Genomic DNA, 22,036 nt, shown 5'->3' with positions numbered 1-22,036 from the left:
CAGCGTAAAAAAGGGAGATCTAGTTTGGGTAAAAATAGGGGGTGCTGCCGGTCTTGGGTGCGACGCCGGCGACGTCGGAGTGAACAAAGAGAGGGTTAGCCGGCGGCATAGCTGGTTTTGGATGTCCGCCGGTCAGAAGGGAAGCCGGTGAAAGAGTAGAGAGAAGGGAGAGAGAGCCGGCGGGTAGAGAGAGAAAGAAAAAAAAGAAAATGAAAGAGAAGGAAGGAAAGGAGGTTTTTATAGCTAGGGTTCAGAGGGCTTAAACGACGTCGTCCAGTAACCCATCCAAAGTCCGCTTTATTCCCTCCAAACGGCGTCGTTTTAGGCGCACCAAGGGCTGCTGAACAAGACACCGAAACGGTGCGTTTTGGGAGTGGTCTGAAAGCCTTGGGAAGCAGATCAGTGGGAGTGATCCGGTTATCGTGGGCCACTCTAGCCCATAAAAGGTAAATATTTTCTTTTGATTTGGACTTTGTGGTTGTCTTTGGCCCAATGTTTGATAGATGGACAAATTAGTCATAGTATGTTGTTAGGTAAAATAAAAAGATAAAATACTTTTAAAATGATTAGATGCTAAGAGAAAATAGAAATAATAATAAATAAAAAAATAATAAAGAAGGAAAATATAAAAGAATCAAGGAGGATAAAAATAGAATGTTTAACGATATCTGAAAAAATGATGATAAAAAAAAATGGTGAGAGTAGATAAAAAATATAAGAATATACCTATATATTTGTTTATATAATAAATAATAATAAATCGAGTGAAATAGCTATTTAACTAAAAAATACCCAAGCATAATACATATAAAGAAATAAATAAGCATTTAATTATTAAAAGATTAATGAATTTATTTAAGTAGTAAATATGGGGAAAAGTAAACATTTAATGATAACAATAGATTTATATAGATTGATAATGTACGTACATATTTGAATTAGGATGTTTGTTTAAAAAATACATAAACGTGGGAAAAGATGAAATGTGGAACATATTTATGAGATTCATAGTCATGAAATTTTATGTAGAGATAATAAGAGTGAAAATAAATTAGGAAGAACTAGAATTAAAATATGATAAAACAAAAATGTGGAAAAATCAAATTAGGTAAAAAGGTAGTTCTATATAAATGGAGAGAGAATAAAAATAGGAAAAGATAAAGAACTATTTAATATAGATAAGATAACTGCTCAATTTGATACCGATGATGGGATGATTGGTCGGGGCGCGAGTAGTCGCAATCTCGGGCCGATATTCCTTAGGTTCAGAATCCGAATCAAGGCCCCACCAGTACGATGGGAGGGCCTTGATTTTAAGGTTCCGAAATTCTTAATAAATGAAAAGTTTGACTATACCAAAAAAAAATTACTTGATAAAAATAATAAATAAATAATAATAATTCAAACATATAATAAATAATTAATTTGTGAAAATACAATATACATGACATTAAATAAATAAAATAATAAAAAAAACAACTAATTTAAAATTAAGCATTGAATATTAAATGGCACAAACTATAAAAAATGTAAAAAAATAAAAAATAAAAAAATAGTAATAAATATATGTATATAATAAGATATTAGACATTAGGTTTGAATAAAAGATTGCTTATGAAAAATATAATAAAAAAAATATAAAAATATATAAAATAAAAATAGTATAATAAAAAATATATAATTTTTGTTCACTAAAATAACATAGAATTATAAGCAAAATTGTCTAAGCATAAATGGAAAACATAAGAACTTAGAACAAAAAATGTAAAGTATAAAAAAAATAATAATAATAAGAAATAAGAATAGAAAATATGATAATAAAATATATAATAAAATAAAAATAATTAATAATAACAAAAAACATAGATAATTGCATTAGCATGGCATATATGTATTGCATCATACATATCATTGCATATAAATATTTCTGTTCCTGAGTTTAAGCCCCGATGATGGGATCTTTCGGGGATCCTGCGAAGGCGGGTATTTCTCAAAAAGTTCCTTAGGTGAAAAGATGTCCTCGGGTCCTACCAGTATGATGGGAGGGCTCGAGAACCATCTTTAATAAAAGGCTTTTGCCCGAATTGGGTTCATTATGCACAAAAATATTATTTTAAAAAGAAAACGTACGATGACCCCGATGACGGGAATTATTCGTCGAATTTGCGAAGGCGAGTTTCTCGGATAATTTCCTAGGTGAGAGAATATCCCGAGTCCCACCAGTATGATGGGCGGATTCGAAAAATATCCTCGATAAAAGGTTATTTGTCCGGCATTTTTATCTCACGCCATGCATTTCATCTCGCCACCCATTTGCATTCCATTTTAGGTTAAATAGGAGATAAAATAAAAAATAATAATTAAGGAAATCTAGTGAAATTAAAAATTAAATGCCAATAGGATAATCTAAAAATGGTACCGTTCATGGAACGGGCGTCCGAGGGGTGCTAATCCTTCCCCGGGCGTAACCGTACTCCCGAACCTAGATCCAGAAAATTGTAGACCGGTTTAAGGTTCTTTTCGGTGGGTTTAAAATTAATTTAAGTTTTCAGTGATTAGAATCGAGTCAATTGGTGGCCAATCGCACCTAGTAAAAAAAAAAATTGGTGGCGACTCCTAGTTTAATTTTTAGTGAGTTTTCACATTCACGTCTAGCGGTCGGGTTCTTGGACCCGCACGTTACGACAATAGTTGCATGCAATTTTATTAAAAGTGTTAAGTTTAAAATCAAATTCCCATTCTCTGAATAAAAAATAAGACTCAAGATTAATCATGTTAGCATTATGTCGAATGTTTCTTTCAAGATATTTTTTTTAAAATTCATTTGATTGAAGTGGGACTCTTAACTCCTTTGAAAAAAATCCTCTCACAATTGATTTACATGCAATGTAAAATGTCACAAAATGTGTCGTGGCAAAAAATAAGAGTTGTAAAATGTGCAATCACAAATAATAATATATAATAATAAATGCTTCATATTGTTGGGGAACTGTGCCTTTGAACTAATGAGAGGTTCCCTCTCTCATTCACCCTTTCTATTTCAATATTCAGACTTGATTCTTTTAAACTACACTCTATTTGGTAGGAGAGGCAGCAAAAATGAAGAAAAGAATTCTTCGTGTGGTAGAATGGAAATAGAAGATGGTAGGAAAGGGATAGATTGTATCTTTTCATATCACATCCAATCTGTTCAAAGTGAAAAAAAAACATTCATTCAACTTAAAAATGCACTCCCCCTTATGACCAAATTTCCTACTACTATACCTTCAACTGGTCGAGGGATGTAAGGGCTCAACTTTTTGAACATTTTTTTCTTTTGAAAACGAAAAAAAATTTCATTGATTTAATTCGAGATCTCTTGTGGTTTGATATTTTCTCATTTAGTATCCTGTGCTTTTATTTCTCCAACTTAATGCCTTGAGGTCCTATTCAGTTCCATGAGGAATAATGGCGTTAATTTATTTAGAAAATGACACAAAAACCTTACTCTTTAACTTAAATTTTTAAAATTTTGCCGTGAAAATTGAAAAATTGAAGAAAAAATTTAAAATATAATTATCAAATCACAAATTAATTTTAGACATAAAATAATCAACATTGTACTCATAATAAAATGAATCTAAACTTTTTGGAACAACCTATTTTTTTTCTCAATCGTGAAAATTTTATTAATTATCCAATAATAATACATGTATGGAGAGGTCCAGGATAAGAAAGAAATAGACCAGTTCCTGTACAAGTCTGCTCATTAAACATCAAATGCCAGAACACCATATACAACTAGTAGACTAGCAGTACAAAATTTAAATACATAATGAAAAGGCCATAAACTCAGCCAGCAGACACAGAAAAACATACTGTGAAGAGTTTGAATACTCTATCTGATGATTTTATTCATGAGGTACGGTGTGCTTAAATACAAGTGGTGATGGTGATAACAAGGAATATTTACAATAAGTGACTGCCTAAGGTAAAGGCATGGATTATGCCATGATTTAAGAAATCAATTACATTGGTTATGCCATTGACTAAGGAATCAATTAGTCAATGATTATGCAAAAAGATCTCAAGTCAAATCTCCTTCATTACTCCCCCTCAAGTTGGAGCATGTAAATTGATAATGCCCACCTTGGCCAACAGATCATGTAATCGATTTCGTCCAAGAGCCTTGGTGAAAATGTCATCTAATTGAAAGTGTGTTGAAATTGGCTTGGGAACAAGGATCTTTGACTGAACATGCTGTCTGATAAAGTGACAATCTATTTCAATATGTTTGGTGTGTTCATGAAAAACTGGATTTGTTGCAATATGAATTGCAGCCTGATTATCACAAAATAATGAAACTGGTGTTGGATGAGAAATGCGCAAATCATTCAATAATCGTAGGAGCCACACAATCTCACTTGTTGTAGTAGCCAGGGCTCTATATTCTACTTCTATAGATGATCGAGAAACTACTGATTGTTTCTTGGATCACCATGAAATGTGTGATGAGCCAAGAAATATGATGTACCTAGTGGTTAATTTTCGTGTTGTTGGACAGCATGCCTAGTCTGCATCACAATAGGCTCAAAATGTCAATTGGTTATGACTAAGCAACAATAAACCTTGACCTAGTGCTTCTTTTAGATATCGTAGTACCCGTAAGGCTGCATCAAAATGTGTCTGACGCGAACAGTGCAGGAATTGACTTAATATATGGATAGCAAAACTAATATAAGGTCGAGTAATGGTGAGGTATAGCAATCTGCCTATCAATCTCCTATATTGTCCTGGGTTTAAACAAAGTGGGTCTGCATCAGGATCTAACTTGATTTGTTGGTCCATAGGTGATGTCGTGGGTTTGCATCTAGTAAGTCCGTTATCTGCTAATATGTCAAGCACATATTTTCGTTAATTTAAGACAATTTCAGATAGAGATCGTGCTACCTCAATTCCTAGAAAGTATTTTAGCTTGCCCAAGTCTTTGATGCGAAATTCATGATCCAAATGAGTTTTTAGCTAAGAGATTTTGAGTGTGTCATTCCCTGTCACTATGATGTCATCAACATATACTAACACTACAACAAATGATTCTTTGGCAAAACTTGTAAATAGAGAATGATCGGCATGAGATTGTGTGAAACCAATAGCCAGTAAAGAATTAGTAAGCTTTTGATACCAATTTCGTGACGCTTGGTGAAGTCTAGAGAGAGATTTCTTAAGACGACATACTCGTTGCTCCCCTTTTTTGGCAAAACCCTGAGGTATCTTCATATAAACTTCTTCTTCCAAATCCTTATGTAAGAATGAGTTATTAACGTCTGACTGGTGCAACTCCCAATGATCTACTGAAGCAATTGCTAGAAGACAACAGATAGTGACTAATTTTGCAATTGGGCAAAAGTCTCATGAAAGTCTACCCCTTTAATCTGAGTATACCCTTTGGCCACTAACCGTGTTTTATAACATTACATTGATCCATCTGGGTTGTATTTAATTTTGTACACCCATTTGGAATCTATGGCTCGTTTTCTTGGATGCAAAGATGTGAGAATCCAAGTGTTGTTTGCCTTTAATGCCGATATTTCTTTCTCCATAGCATCTCGCAAGTTTTGTAATTTAACTACTTGAAAAAATGATTTGGGCTCATCGACAGCAGAGATGGCCACTAGAAACACATTGTGAGCTTTAGAAAATTTGGAGTAAGAAATATTGTGTGATAGAGGATATACCGTTGAGTTGGCCGAATGAGGTGTAAAGTGCAAAATAAGAGCAAGTGAGGCAGGCAAAGTATAATCGTAACCAGAAAGAATTTTTGAAACTTGTCACTGTCGCTTAGCAAGGAGTGCATCATGCTGTTCTTCCATTTCCATTCTTGGCTCAATCAATGAAGGACATTCCATAGTTTGGTTGTTTTCTTGTTGGCTTGATGATGTTGACTTTACTGGTATAGATGTAATATCAAGATTTTGTAATACCCCAAGTTCTTGTGTATGATCTTGCAGCTCTTGTTTTGTGGGACTTAGGTGATCATGTGGCTCATCAAATGAAATAGGTGGATTAATTTGCATGTGATGTGTTTTTTCTACAATTGAATCATTAGTTTCCTTATCTATCTTGGCAAGAGAAAATACTTCCTCCCAAAACTGTACATCTCAAGAAATAAATATCTTCTTGTTTTCAAGGTCATATATGCTATACCCTTTCTGTCTTGTGGGGTACCCAATAAAGACACCTGGTCGGCTACGAAAAGTAAACTTGTCATGTGGTTTGTTGATATGCTCGTAACAAAGACATCCAAATGTTCTAAGATGATCATATGATGGAGATTTCCCAAATAATTTCTCATATAAGGTCTGATTCTCTATGACTGAAAGTGGCATGCAATTGATTAGATAAGTTACTGTGAGTACACATTCGCCCCAAAAGTTGATGGGAATGTTGGCTTGGAATCGAAGTGCATGTGCTACTTATAAAATATGGTGATGCTTTCGTTCTACCACTCCATTTTGTTGGGGTGTGTTCGTGCAGCTTGTCTATCTCTCCATCCCATAGTCAAAATAGTGATTCTCCAAATCCTCATGATCAAACTCCAATCCATTATCTGTTCATAATATCTTGACTTGTGCATTAAACTGTGTTTTGACCCATTGGAAGAAATAAAGTAGAAAACTATTTGTTTCTGATTTATGTTTCATAAGGAACACCCATGTTGCTCGGCTATAATCATCAACAATTGATAAGAAATAGTGCGCTCCTGAAAAGGATGTGGTGTGGTAAGGATCCCAAATATCATAGTGAATCAAATCGAAAGCTTGTGAACTTTTATTCTTACGACTTGGAAAAGGCAACCTAGTTTGTTTTACTTTACAACAAGCATCATAAAGAAAATTGTCCTTCTTATTATGAGTGATAGCTAAGTTTGGAACAATTAAGAGGCGTTCCAATGGAATGTGCCCTAATCGATGATGCCACAGAGTTGTGGTGTCTCTACCTTTAGTTAAAAATGCTTTGCTTGTTCTTGTTGGCTCTAAATAATATAATTCGTTTCGCACTCTACCCACTAAAATCGGCTTCCTCGAGAGTAAGTCTTTATTGCACAAAAATCAGATCCAAAAATCAAGAGACAGTTCAAGTCACAAGTTATCTTGTTTACGGATAATAAGTTAAAACAAAACTCTGGTATGCCAAGAACTCATTCTAAAGTCAAGCTTTGCCCAAGATTTATTCAGCCCAAAGCATGTACTAGTACAGTGTCACCATTTGAAATTTGAACTGGTGGAATTTTAGGATTTTTGACCATATCTGATAGACCATCAATTTGATGAATAATATGGTCTGTGGCCCCAGTATCAATTACCCATGTGTCGTCTTTTTTTCCAAGAAAATAACCAGAGAAATTAACATTTGAGGCGATGTTTGCAACTGGCCCATTAATTTAGTTGGTTTGGACAGGTCGCTGGTTCAAGAGATCCATTAATTGTTGCATCTAGGCTTAAGTCAATCCAGGAATTAAAGTAGAATCTCCTGTTCCTTTGGAAGAAGAGGAAGCTGGCCCAATAAAAGAGGAACCAGTCGATTCAATTTGGACATCATTTGACCCTGCCATAAAGGCACGTGCTTGTCCTCCAACATCCCCAACAGGTGTTCTGGCCTCCCGATCATCGCGAGATTCTCCTCTGGCCTTTGATCTTCGTTGCCAATCTGGTGGATAGCCCATAATTTCAAAACATGACTCACAGTGTGGCTCGATTTGTTGCAATAAGAGCACTTGGGTCTTGGCCTTTGCCGTTCGCCACACCGCTCAGCTCAATCGCAGGTGCCATGCTTTCTCATTCCACCGACAATTTGATTTTTGGTCAATAGGGCTGTCGCTTCCATCACTCCAACCCGTGTTGCTGCAATAGCCCCCTGTTTTTCTTCTTGGGCTACAATCGTGTAGGCACGCCCAACGCTAGGCAACGGTTCAACGCGAAAGATTTGTGAACGCACAGTCATGAAGTTGTCATCCAAGCCCATCAGAAAATCGAACAACTTTTCTTCATCTCGCATTTTCTGCATCTGTCTAGCTACACCACAAGTACACTTTTCACAACTACAAACTGGTAAGGGTCGAAAAGTTTAAATTTCTTTCCATAATGATTTTAATTTTCCATAGTAAGTGGAAATTGGAATTGCTTCTTGTCTTAAAAATGCAATTGCTCGTTTGAGTTCATAAACTCTGGGAGCAATCCCTTGAGTGAACCTTTCTTTAAAGTCAGTCCATACCTCATTAGCGATCTCTGCATGTACGGCTCCCTCTTGCAATTCCTTGGAGAGAGCGTTAATCAACCAAGATAATACTGGTGCATTACACTGCACCCAATATCGAAATTCAGGAGAACTGATTTCTGGTTTTGGGATTGACCCATCCACGACCCTGCTTTATTCTTGGATTGAAAAACATTCATAAAATTATGTCTCCAAGTGAAATAGTTTTCCCCGGTTTCACTTAGGGGATGAGTAACAAAAATTAGACTAGGGTGATCAGAGGAGTGCATATAGTAAGGTGTTTTGATGTCAACCACAGTGTTGTTTGAAGTGACTGTACTTGGCACCAAATTCCCATTACCCTTGTTAGCTTCTGCCTCACCCCTATTAGCCATCTAGATATAGCTTAGGTTGTTTGTAACGTTCGCTCTAATACCATGAAAAGTTTGAATACTCTATCTGATGATTTTATTCATGAGGCACGGTGTGCTTAAATACAAGTGGTGATGGTGATAACAAGGAAAGAAATATTTACAATAAGTGGCTGCCTAAGGTAAAGGCATGGATTATGCCATGGTTTAAGAAATCAATTACATTGGTTACGTCGTTGACTAAGGAATGAATTAGTCAATGATTATCCAAAAAGATCTCAAGTCAAATCTCCTTCATTATACTGGCCTTAACATTTAGTCAACTATTAGTCAGAATAAAAGACCTCTCTTGCAATATTATGCACATCTTCACCGAAAAAGGACTATTAATGCAGGTGTGTGGTGAAGCTCCAATCATCCCTGCATCTCCCTTTCAAATTTGTATGGACAATTAGAGCACACAACAGGCACAACACAGCAAGTAAACATAACAACAGACACATAACAATAGGCATGCAACGTAGCAGTAATAGGACGCCAACAACTAACAAAGGCCTGTACGGGCAGCAACTGCAATCTTATCAAGATTCATGCTAGAAAACAATATAGTCACAATAAAATCAATTTTCAACTTCATCTAAAATTTTTCAGTTTATAAAAACCTCTTTGATGCAATCAAAAAAAATCTCAAATGCAAACAAGCTTAAAGTTTTCTTCTCATCTTCGAAACTTGAAAACCATAAGCCCATCAATAAATCTAGATAAAAACCTAAAAAAATAAAAAGCTCATCAACAATGCAGTAATCAATACTGAAATTAAAGATCAAAGTGCAAAAAGATCAACATACAAATTCTCTAAATAATCCATTAGCTTCACTCATCATAAAATAGAAAAGATTGGAATTTTTTCTTTAAAAAAAGAGAACATAGAGGAAAATAGCTACATAATCTACCTTACCTGAAACCACACGTCTCCTTAAATCCCAAAATCGTTGTTCACCTTCTTTCAAATTTAAGCTTGAAAATTGTATAAGAAAACAAAAAAAAAAAAGAGAGAAAGAGAAAACCACATGGTGGCAAGTCAAAATCAAAGACAATAGATGGAGGGAGAAAGAAGAGAGAATTGCAGACTAAAAGATTTTGAGAAGAATAGAGATAGAAGGAGAAAGCTTTAGTCGAGAGAGAAAATTCAAGCGGTTAAAGAAAGGAAGAGCCAGAGTAGAAATAATGGCATATCATCAAAAGAAAAATGGAGTGGAAAGGGGAGAGACAAGGCTAGTTGTTGGAAAAGATAAAAGGTTATGTTCTGGAAAAAAGAAAGAGAAAAAAAATTGAAAATTGTCAATAAGAAAGATATGATATAATTAAAATTTCAAGTTAATTCCTTTTTTTATGAATTTTAAATTAATTTTAAGTTAATTAATTTTAACATGTGATGGCAACTTGTGAAATACACACATCCAATTAGTCAATGTGAGAACAAAACAAAACCTCAAGGTGTTAGGTTGAGAAAAAAAAACATAGAATGTTAAGCGCGAAAACTTAAAAGCACAAGGAGTGTTAGTAAAGTCTACCATTTTTTATATATTTATATTAAGTTAAATTATGCTAGTGTAACGCTAAGAAATTTACTAAGTTGCTATTTAATTATTCTACCAACTTGCTTCTACATATGTGATTAAGTACTTACTTTTGTTTGCAATGAAAAGTTACTTTTTTTCATTTGAAAGGAATGAAAAGTTATTATTTAGATACGACCTTGTGTATATGCATGCATACTCAGCAATTTTATTCAGTTTTAAGTCAGAAAACTATCTTTGGTCTATCTTTGTCTACCATTCTTTTTTATAAAGTTTTTTGGAATAGTTGTGTCAAAAACTTGAAATAAATCTTCTCTTATTAAGGATGGGCAGGTCTAAAGAAATAACGGATGGAAGAACTAATTACTAATTATTCGGTAGTGTCAACATGAGCTATATGTGTGGTGTAATGATGTTAGAAATCTGATCATGTTACGAAATATATGAGTATCCTCAAATCAAAGAGAAAATATTTCCTTATGTAATCTTTTTTTTTTCTTTAATTGTACTCTAAGGAAGTCTAAGGTTAGAATACTTCCTTATTTGCTATTTACTTTACTTTTAGACCAAGTAGGTTTAGGTATAATTAGCTATTATAAATAACTCCCAAGGTAGTCTTTTATTTTTATCAATTAATTTAGTTCTTTACTGAGATCTTAGGTTTCTTTTTTACATAGTATTAAAGTAGTTCTAATCTTAAAAGAAATATTTAATACGAATCAAATCTCATATTTTGGAGCTAGTACTCCAAAATCACCATCATAATTTTTATCCTCTTGTTCATCTAAACTACATGGCAGAAACCAATTCCATTATTCCAACCGTACCAAACAACCCAATACCACCAATTATTTTCCACCAAGATAATTTTATGTTTCCTACCAGTATCACACTAGATGAGACAAATTACTTATATGGTCTTAACTCATGGAGATGCATATTGACGCCCGCAACATAGCTTGATATCTCACCAAAAAAGCAAAACAACTTGCAACCGGAGACCCTAATCTTGGAACATGAATTATTGAAAATCACAAAGTCAATAGGTGGCTTATTGACTCAATGAGTCCATCGATGATACAATGATTTTTTGTCTCCAACTAGCCAAAGAGATATAGGAAGCTATATTGAAAACCTTCTATGATGAATCGGACGAGACCTTTTTTTTTTAGTTGAACCAAAGATATTTTTGTACCAAACAAAATGGTCAACTATTATTAACATACTATAATGAACTTTTGGCTATTTCTCGAGAAAATGATCACAAGATTATCTCATAGGAAAGAATAGTCAAAAGTGTAGTCCAATTATACTCCACAATGGCTAGACTTCGAGTCCATATTGTTTGAGTGGACTTGCTTCTGAATTTGATCGAGTTTGTGGATAAATCTTACGAAAAGATCCAAAACTTGATTTAGAGAACACGTATGCATTTGTTAAGAGAGAATATAAACAAAGATAGACAATTAGAGGTTCTCATCTAAATCTTGAAAGCATGGCTATGTTGACCAACCAAACTCAGCAAGGACCATCGTCTAGCTCCTCGAAGAATCAAAGCAAGTAATCAACCAGAAATCTGACAATATGGTATGTACTGATTATGGTGAAACAAGTCATTTGAAATAACAATATTATAAAATCATTGGCTATCTTGAGTGGTGGGACTTCACAAAGAAACCTAGAAAGAAGATTACTAGGAAAGACATGGTAACATCCATGGAAAAAGAACAATCATAGCCTACGATAAACATTGCCTACTCAGGTATTAATGGTAAATCATCGGTATTCTCTACAACTTCTAAGAATGGTATTTGGATTATTAATACAAGTGCATCCGACCATATGACTAGGGACTTCAATCAATTCCAATCAATTCTCCCTTATTCTCAATCTATTACCTCCATAACTAATGGTGGTACTTGTTCTATTACTAGAAAGGGACCTGTCATATTATCCAATACTCTCACATTAGATACAGTTCCTGTTGTTCCATCCCTCCCTTGAATATAATCTTGTCTGTTTGCCAAATTACCTCTACTCTTGATTGCACTGTAACTTTTTTGCCCTCATTTTGTGTTTCTTAAGGCATTCTTATTAGAAAGATTCTTGTTTATGATGTTAGGCGGGATACACTTTATTACTTGGAGTTAACAGGAAGTGGGAGACCAAAATTTAGCTAAGCAAATTTAACTAGTAGTAAAGACAAGGCTCAAACGACTATATGGTTATGGCACTGAAGATTAGTCTCTTTTAATTATCTTAAAAAGTTACAATAGCGTCTATTTTTAGTTCTAAATGATTTGGATTTTCATTGTGACATTTGGGAACTAGCTAAAAGTCATTGTATTTATTATTTACCAATTTTGAATAAAAGTTCAGAACCTTTTGCGATAATGCACTCTAACATTTGAAATCTTGTGAAAATTCCTTTTATTTCTAAAGCTCGTTACCTTGTTACATTTATTGATGAATGCACTAGAATGACTTGGGTATCTCTGCTTCACAATAAAAGTGATGTATGCACAGTATTTCAGGAATTTTATACTATGGTGGGCACTCAATACCAAAAGCAAATTCGTGTTCTGCAATCTAACAATGGTACTAAGTTGTAGATACATCCCTTGGCAAATTTTTGAGCCATCATGGGATTCGTCATCAGACTTCGTGTACTTATACTCCATAACAAAATGGATTAGAGGAAAAAAAGAATAGACAACTATTATAGGTGCTTCATTCCTCTCTTTTTGGCATGAACATGCCTCAATTTTATTGAGGAGAAGTTATAAAATTTGCTACCTACTTTATAAACCAAATACCTTCTCAAGTAATAGACTTTTAAACCCCTCAACAAAAAATACAATCTTCACTTTTAGTTCCCCACCTCTCTAATCTTGAACCACGAGATTTTGGTTGCACTGTATATGTTCTCATTCGCAAAAACTTGTGAAACAAACTTAAGCCATGTGTGAAACGATGTGTTTTTGTTGGCTATTCTGATTTTCAAAAAGGATATAGGTGCTATAACCCTCAAACTCGTAAATTACATGTAACATTTTATGCTTCTTTTCATGAATTAGAGCCTTATTGTTCAGGGTAAGTCTTTAGACTTTCACCTCAGGCAGAAAACTCTAGTGAAGAGAATGTGTTACAACAAAGTGATGGAAGAGAGGAGTTTATAAAGTTAGAAAAAGTGAATGAATCTTTTGGGAAAAATGTTCAATAATGTTGTAATAATATTCCTGAAATTGAGAGTGAGCTGTTAGTTCCTTTTAGAAAGTGAATTAGGTGCTTTTGACATAGAGTTCTCAAAATTGCCCATGCCTACGCCATTAACTGAAGAATCAACCAAGAATATTCTCCCTCAGGTAATCTTGAATCCCACTTTTGATGAGTCCCATGAAAAACATGTTCTTGTAGAAAATATAGTTCTTAAATATTCACAAAGGTCAAATAAATGAGTCTCAGAGAAATAATATGAACCTGATTCTAAAGCTAATGTCAAATACTCAATTAACAACTATTTGTCCTCCCATAAACTATCTGAATCTTGTGCACTCATTATTAATTGATTATCCAATGTATATATTCTTAATAGTTTGCAAGATGCATTAACAAATTCGAAATGGACAAAGGTGATGAACGAAGAAATGAAGGCTTGGCAAAAGAATGTCATTTGAGAAGTGATTCCCTTACTTGAAGAAAAGAAGAAGATTCAATGTAGATGGGTATTCAAGAAGAAACTCAAAGCAGACGACAACATTGATAGATATAGAACAACGTTAGTTGTAAAGGGATATACGCAAAAGTATGGGGTGGATTATCGAGAGACTTTTACATCGGTAGCCAAGATCAATACAATTCATACATATCTATAACAATAAATTGGGATTGGCCTACTACAATTTGATGTTAAAAATGTTTTCCTCAATTGCAATTTAGAGGAAGAGGTCTACATGGCGTTACCACTAGGAATTAAACGTAGGTCTTTGTGTAGAAGAAAAGTTTGTAAATTGACGAAGTCATTATATGGGCTGTTTAGTCACCTAGAACTTGGTTTGGGAGGTTCTCTTCTATAATAAAAGCATTTGATTATAAGGAAAGTAACTCAAACCATACTCTGTTTATAAAACACATAGAGGGAAAAGTAATAACTTTAATCGTGTATGTCCATGATATGGTCTTGACGGGAGATGACCCATGCAAAATGAAAGCATTATGAGAATATTTGGATATCAAATTCGAAATAAAAGATCTGGGGCAACTCAAATATTTCTTAGGGATTGAGGTTGCAAGATCAAAATAGAGGATTTTCCTTTCACAACGAAATATGTGCTAGATCTCTTAACCAAAACTAGAATGCTTGCTTGCAGACTAGTAGACATGCCCATAGAAATGAATCATAAGCTCGAAATTTTCCTAGATCAAGTTCCAACAAACAAGGGTTGTTATCGGCGATTGGTTGGGTGACTAATTTATTTGTCACACACAAAACCATATATAACTTATGTGGTAAGTGTCATAAGTCAGTTTATGCATACACCAAGTGAAGAACATATAAATGCATTATGCCGAATCTTAAGATACTTGAAGAGTGCTTCAAGCAAAGGTTTGTCGTTCTCAAAAAATGGTGTCTTTGACATTGAAAGATTTACGAATTTTGATTGGGCAGGTAATCAAACAACCAAAAGATCCACATTTGGTTATTTTACTTTCATAGAAGGTAATCTTGTCATTTGGAGAAGCAAGAAGTAGAAGGTTATGAAAAGATCAAGTGTAGAAGTTGAATTTCAAGGTATACGGTGTATCTGAATTATTATGGACTAGAATTATTTTAAAAGAGTTGGGAATTGAATATGCAGAACCTATGAATCTTTATTGCGACAATAAGGCAACCATTGAAATTATACATAATCCTATACAACATGACAGCACCAAACATGTTGAAGTTGATCGATACTTCATCAAGGAAAATCTCAACCAAAAAATTATACAATTTCCATTTGTCAAGTCTAGAAGTCAATTGGTTGATATTCTCATGAAAGCGGTTTCAAGGAAAGTGTTCCATGATATAATCGACAATTTGGGCATAATTGATATTTATGCTCCAACTTGAGAGGGAATGTCAAAATGAGCTGTATGTGTGGTGTAATTATCCTAGAAATTTGGTCATGTTACGGCATATATGGCTATACTCAAATCAAAGAAAGAATAACTTGGGGAGAATATTTTCTTATGTAATCTTTCTTTTTTTTCTTTACTTGTACTTTAAAAAAGTCTAGTGTTAGAATACTTCTTTATTTGCTATTTACTTTATTTACACACCAAATAAGTTTAGGTCTAGTTCGCTATTATAAATAGCTCCCAAGATATTTTTTTATTTTTATCAAGAAATTTAATTCTTTTTTAGATCTTAGATATTTTCTACAGGTCTCAAACGTTGAAAAATAAAATTACCACTAAATTATGCTTATGTTCGAAAATTGCAGGATGGGCTACTAAATTGATTGCTGGTGAAGGCACGTGGACATCGGAGTTTTCTTTCTTTGACGTGACAATTGATCTTACTGATGCTGGTCATGGTTAGTATGTTATTTGTACCAATGATACTGAGCCATCTGTTTTTAAACTTGGGAATTATTTAGGTATATACATATTTGGTAAATGTAAGAAGTGAGAATACATGATGTCTTTTTAACCTTGAGAACACAGGATGACCAGTCCCTTTTGCAATCCAATTCTCCCTTTTAAATACATACCAAAACTGAGATAGGATGGCAGTCATTGTATCCCGTCCATCATCCTGTGCACCATATGCATCCTTATTTTATCACTAATATGGCTTTGCCTTGATTGAATTTCAGAACATATGCAGGATATTGTTGGGTTGCTATTTAAATATATTCAACTCCTGAATGAGACTAGTGTTTGCAAACGGATATTTGAGGAGGTATGCATATCTTATGAGCACTAAGAATAAATTAATTGTCCTTGTAAATAGGCAGAACAAAGGTGATATTGACTATTACTGACGATCTAGATGTCCATCAAGGTTTGCATTTGTGATACATGCCTTTCTTGCTACTTCGTATAAGTAATCGGATGTCTGTTTAAAATGCCTTCAAAAAAATTTTTTGAATGAGGATAGTCCTATATACAAGAAATTAGTTATGGTATTTAAATTTTCCACATCATATGTAAATAGAACATTTAATTTAATGATAAGTGTATGTATTTCTTCAAATATCTCTTTATTTAAAGATTTGAATTTGAAATTTTTTCTTTTAATAAAAAAACTCAATAATCTCTAAGGTTAGACATCTATCGAGAGAAAATGTGAACTTTACTTAAACACCATCATCTAATGTCTCTCTTCGTTTAACTTGTAAATCTCATTTGGATATACGTGTTGTATGCTTGAGTTTCCTTTTTTGTTGTTTTAAAAAGGAGAAAAAAGAAGCCTTCATAAATTTAAGGCACACTTGGATTTGGATTTGACTTGTATCTCTATCCCTCCCCTTTCCTCTCCTTCTTTTTTTTTTCTCCATTGTCTAGGACTTTTCCATTTTTATATTAAACTATCATGATTTTTTTTACATTAAAATTTATTGAACATCAATGTTATAGTTTTTTGTGAGTAAATGTAAACTATAATTAAATACCATCATTGATCTAATATCATCATCTCTTCATTTGACTTATAAATCTCATTTGATATATGTGTTGTGTGCGCCAGTCTTCGACTCTGTTGTTTTGAAAAGGAGAAAAAAGAAACCCTCCTGCAATTATAGAAGGCATTGGATTTTGACTTTACTTCTACCTCTGCCCCACCCCCACCCATCCTTTTTGGTTCATTTTCTAGGGTTTTCATTTTTAATACTTAATACTTTCATCTAGTTTAAAGAAAAATATATATTCTGAATGAATGAAAAGAGAAAAGCTGTGATCAACTTAGAGCTAGGTGTGCCGTGCATTAATTAGGAAAATTGACGAATTTCATATTGAAAATTCACACTTCTTATTGCCACTTAGCTTAATTTCGTGCCTAGCTAGTTATGCTCCAATTTGATACATCAGTGAAGCTGGAAATGTGGGAAGAATATTATCTCTTTACTTTTATACATGTTGAAGAGTCTTATGAGACATTTTTATTTTTCTATATGAAGCTTTCAGTTGTTCGTGAGACAACATTTCACTATCAAGACAAAATCCGGCCTATTGATTATGTTGTTAGAATCGCATCAAATATGAAGGTAATTCCTTTTATAATTCTTTGTAATTAAATGGTTTTTATCATTAATTACTCTTGTTAGTGCAAAATATCAGCAAAACAAGTGTTATTTTCTATTGAGGATCTTGTGTTAAGGCACTTTACTGCTTAATTTTGACTCTATTTAAATTTACACTCAGAAATATCCTCCTAAAGATTGGTTAGTAGGCTCATCGTTGCCTTCGAATTTCGATCCTGACGTCGTGCAGATGTTTCTAAGAGAGTTCTCGCCAGAGAATGTCCGGTATGTGCTTAAATAAGTTTTAATTAAACATATCAAACATTCACTTCTTTTTCTTTAAATACATTATTTGATTGTCTTTGTCGCTTACTTTAATACAAATATATATATATATATATATATATATATATCCTTCATTTGTTATTTCGCCTATTTTTTTTCTTGGCTAAGTCAATAGATTAAATTATCTCAAAATAGTATAAGAAAGTTTGACTAGAAACTGATCACGACATCGACAAAAAATCTTTCAATAAAAAAACTCATTGATTCACAAAATTAACAAATCACATTCTCACACTTTTAAACATGAAAAAAACTAAGAAGTAACAACACCAATACCTTATACCTTAAATTTCCATCATCTACAAACATCAAACATTATCACCTGATCAGCACCAAGCTACTAACATTTCACTTCTATTCACTCACATTTTTGCAAGATTGTTAACACAATGGTTAGCTTCTCTAAACGCATCCAAAACAAAGAATACATCCAATGTCTTCATGCGACTTATCAATCGGTTGAAATAGTTTCCATAACTTTCAAAGTCTCTTACAACTATGTAGCGCCCAAAGTATAGCAATATTCGAATCTGATTCAATGATTAGCGATTATTTCCCAAGCCACACCGAATTGTAAAATAATTCTAAAGGCACTTTAATGGCATTGACTTCAACATAGTTAGAATCAAACACACCAGAAAGTACCTCCTTTTATTGTTATATAAAAGTACCATTAGAATTTCGTAAAATACCTCCGCACCTCGCAAGGCCAAGCTTACCTTTAGCCGAGCCATCCTCCACGTTGAACTTTAAGAAGTTTACTTAAGGTGGCTTCCGTATGCCTTTTCTTCGTTCTTCCCTCAGCTTTGACACATAAGGCCTTGAATCAACTTTCTGGTCTGCCCACCAAACCTCCTTTTCTATACTCTCTTCCTCTTCCACAGCCTTAATACAGTGAAAAGAATGAAGTTTAACTAGTGAAACCAAATACTTAATCATCCACTTTTTTCCTTCAAAAACAAATTTGTTTCCTTTCCCCCCATAATGACTATAAGCTAGCTCCACAAATTGTAAACCAATAATATTCCTCCCAATATTCCAAAAAAGGTGTAGCAAAAAGATTTAGAATAGATTTTGGAAAGCACCCCAGAATACCCACAATTTCAAAATATTTCACCAGAACACTAACTCCATGAACATCCAAGAAACTTATGATTGTTGTCTTCAATGAAAGAATTACACCAAAGGCAAATATTGTTCTCCATGAAATACAAATTTCCCTCTCTTTTAATAAAAATTTTGTAGGCAAAAAATTACGAAAAGCCAGGCACAAAAAGATTGTACCTTTGGAGAAATTTTGAGCTTCCAAATACTTTTAAAGAAGTCATTCGACTACTTAAAGCCGCAGAGAACTTCTTCACTAATCCATATCATTCCCATTGCAAATCAGCCAAAAACCTCTTAAGATGGTAATAAGTTGATCGAGAAGTCTTTTTTCCCATCCAAACAAAACCCTCCTAAAGTCAATCTGTCAATTCGACACCACAACGCTATATTTCTAAACGCAATCCATCACCTTTGCATCCTTGCATTTGGCTAGTTGAAACAACCTTGGAAAGACTTCTTTCAAGGGCCTATCCTCAACCCATCATGCCAAAATAGTAAGCTTCCTCTGTTTCCTAGCTGCCATCAACAGCCCTCGTTTTTAATAAAGATGGAACTCATTCAACATTTTGAAAGCTATAACATCCCTCCATACCTTGGACATCGTAACAAGATTATTCAATGATGGAATCCAAGGTTAAACCGCAATGCCATATTTTTCAAAGATAACTTTTCTCTGTAGGGAATTATGCTCGTTTCCAAATTGCCACCACCATTTACAAAGAACTGCCAGATTCCTATTCAATAAATTTGCAATTCCCAAATCTGCCCGCTTTCCTTGGCCTAGACTATCTCTCACCTCACTTTTGCCATCTTCCTTTCCCTTGTTCGAATCTATAATCGAAAAAATAAAGATGAATATATGAAAAAATAACAGAGAATCAGCAGTTAATAACAAAAAGAAATAAGAAAGTTTTGAATGTAAAAATCAGTTTGAGGCACGCTATGAAAGATGCTGACTTCATAGTAATTTCAATTATTATCTCAGTGTAAATAACAATCGATGACATCTTACTCCCAAGATACAATGAACCACTCAAAGATCTTCTGATATGCACTCAAATAGAAAATTTGGTCAACTCGTAAATCTCTTGACTGCTCTGCAAGAAATTTTAGAATGTCGTAGAATAGAGTTTTTGTAAACACAGAATGCTTAGAACGATCTTTTGACAAGAGAATTCCTGAAGTCAAATACTAGAGATGAAAAGTGATTTTCAACGATGAAGGGTGGGTATTTATAAATAATGACATATCACTAACGTGTCGCTTCATTACACGAATACATCTATTCATGAAATGAACAAATGTATCCTTCTAATTATCAAATAGACATGTCTTTCTACAATAAAGGTCATACATCTTCATAAACACATTAAATTTTGAATCACCAAACTAAAATAAAAAGCCAACAATCCCTGGCATGATTCGAAATTTAAAGAATATAGAAACAATATTTTACAATGCATTCGGTGAAGGTGTCTTGTGAACTTGAACCTCACTTAATATGAGAAAATTCATTCAGAAGAATAATAGTGAACTTGCATCTTGAACTGGGATCTTCTAATCCAAGCTTCAATTCATCATACACATCGTACGATATTTATATTGAGTTCTAAATGAGATTGCGTTTAGATAACCTTACGCTTGTATCTTGCTTCTTGAGTACTCTAGAAAAAAACCCAATCTTATAGGTTACAGCCCCACAACGGCACTCAAATAAGTAAGTTCTTCAAGTACATGTGTAATAGGAGCATATCTTGCATAATTTGCTACGAAGCACGTGCTCTTCCTAATAGCTACATTGAGTATGAGATTATAAAACTCTTAAAAACTAATACTTCTTCAAAGCGTTAAATTGTAAAGTCAATTTAAGGCATTTCTTTTTATTTTATTTATTAACCTTTATTTATTTAACAATGAATCAAATCAGATGTGAATCTAATTGGATTGGATCTTTTTAATCCAAAAACATCTTAAGTCCAATTCCACATTGAACCTTTGAACTATTAAAGCCCAAAGCTTAACGAACCCTAAATCTAAAATATTAAAATTTTCAAAAAATAAAAAATAAAAAAAGAAAAATTTTGGTAACCTGCCAGGAGGCTACCACCTCTCTGCTGCCTAAAGCAACCCCCGACTTTCTCGCTAACCCACCTTTAGCCTAAAACATATGATTACCCCTTCTCCTTTATCCAAAAAATGAACAAACAGGTTCTATAAGAACCCAAAAAATCAAAAGAAAAAGGTCTCTCTTTGGGTTTTAAAAGAAACCTTGCAATAAAAAAAAATACAACCACCAGCTTGCAAACTACAAGAAAACCCAATAGAAAAAAAAAACCCCCAGTTGCAATAGTGAAAAGAAAAACTCTACGAGTTGAGAAAACTATTGGCAAAAAAAATGAAATCCTAAACCCCAAATCCACCAACCTCAAACCACAAGATCAAAAAATCAAAATACAAAAAATGTGTGTGGATCTAGGATTCAGTTTTCTTTGATTCGTGGGTGATATTTGGGGATCAATCAATGTTCGAAGAGTAGTTTTTTTTTAGAGAATAGAGCTTGATTTTGGGAGGGTTCAGTGGTCAAATCAAGGCTAGGGAAATGTTGGTCCGCAATAAAGCGGTGTTTATGTGGTGGTGAATGGAGATAAGAGTTCGGTTACCGTAAGAAAAAGAAGGAGTTAAGGGCGTCACTCAAGAGAGAGCTAGGGTTAGAGAAAAAGAGAAATCTAAATAAAGAGATAACTGCTTTATACCTAGGGTTAGAATATATCTAACGACGTCGTTTTGGGTGTTTAAGAGCTACTGTATAAGCACCAAACTGTGCATTGCAAGGGAAAGGGGTCGGCGATTTTTGGAGTAGGCCAACTTTGGGCCAAGTCATACTGAGCCCACTGTCATCTACTAGAATCAGGCTAACTCAAAGCCCACATTTCCAAAAGCCCACCACCATCTATTGGAATCAGCCTAACCCATTAGCCTACCTGAAGGCCTTGTTGAATCTTGGGTCAGACAAAGCTGAAGCTAGGTAATAGACCATCCTTTGATTTGGTTTGACTTACGATTGGGCTTGGTTTGTTTGGTTTTAGTTTATTTTATATATGTTTGGTGTTTATTTGCTTATATTTCGACTATGTAAAGTTTTTTTCACGAAATATTTAGCAATCTAAAATATATA

General features: G+C 33.9%; 1 protein-coding gene and 1 long non-coding RNA gene across 5 annotated transcripts in view; both read left to right on the top strand.

The window, feature by feature from the left end:
• The window catches only part of LOC18598944 (insulin-degrading enzyme-like 1, peroxisomal), an 85,125-nt gene that overhangs the window by 41,817 nt on the left and 21,272 nt on the right, over positions 1-22,036 (top strand). For all 4 annotated transcript variants that reach the window (XM_088806219.1, XM_088806218.1, XM_088806221.1 and 1 more), the window contains exons 11-14: positions 15,670-15,762; positions 16,045-16,130; positions 17,347-17,433; positions 17,591-17,694. In XM_088806219.1, coding sequence (XP_088662345.1) covers positions 15,670-15,762; positions 16,045-16,130; positions 17,347-17,433; positions 17,591-17,694 — 370 coding nt within the window. The remainder of the gene's footprint in view (positions 1-15,669; positions 15,763-16,044; positions 16,131-17,346; positions 17,434-17,590; positions 17,695-22,036) is intronic.
• Positions 7,955-13,892, top strand: LOC148762813 (uncharacterized). The gene is made up of 2 exons (XR_016026245.1): positions 7,955-8,087; positions 13,816-13,892. It is a non-coding gene; the product is annotated as an uncharacterized LOC148762813 (long non-coding RNA).

The sequence above is a fragment of the Theobroma cacao genome, chromosome 5, assembly GCF_053813885.1.
Source record: "Theobroma cacao isolate CCN51 chromosome 5, ASM5381388v1, whole genome shotgun sequence".
Classification (NCBI taxonomy): domain Eukaryota; kingdom Viridiplantae; phylum Streptophyta; class Magnoliopsida; order Malvales; family Malvaceae; genus Theobroma; species Theobroma cacao.
Note: the sequence above shows the minus strand (reverse complement) of the source record. Positions and strands in the feature narration are given on the sequence as shown.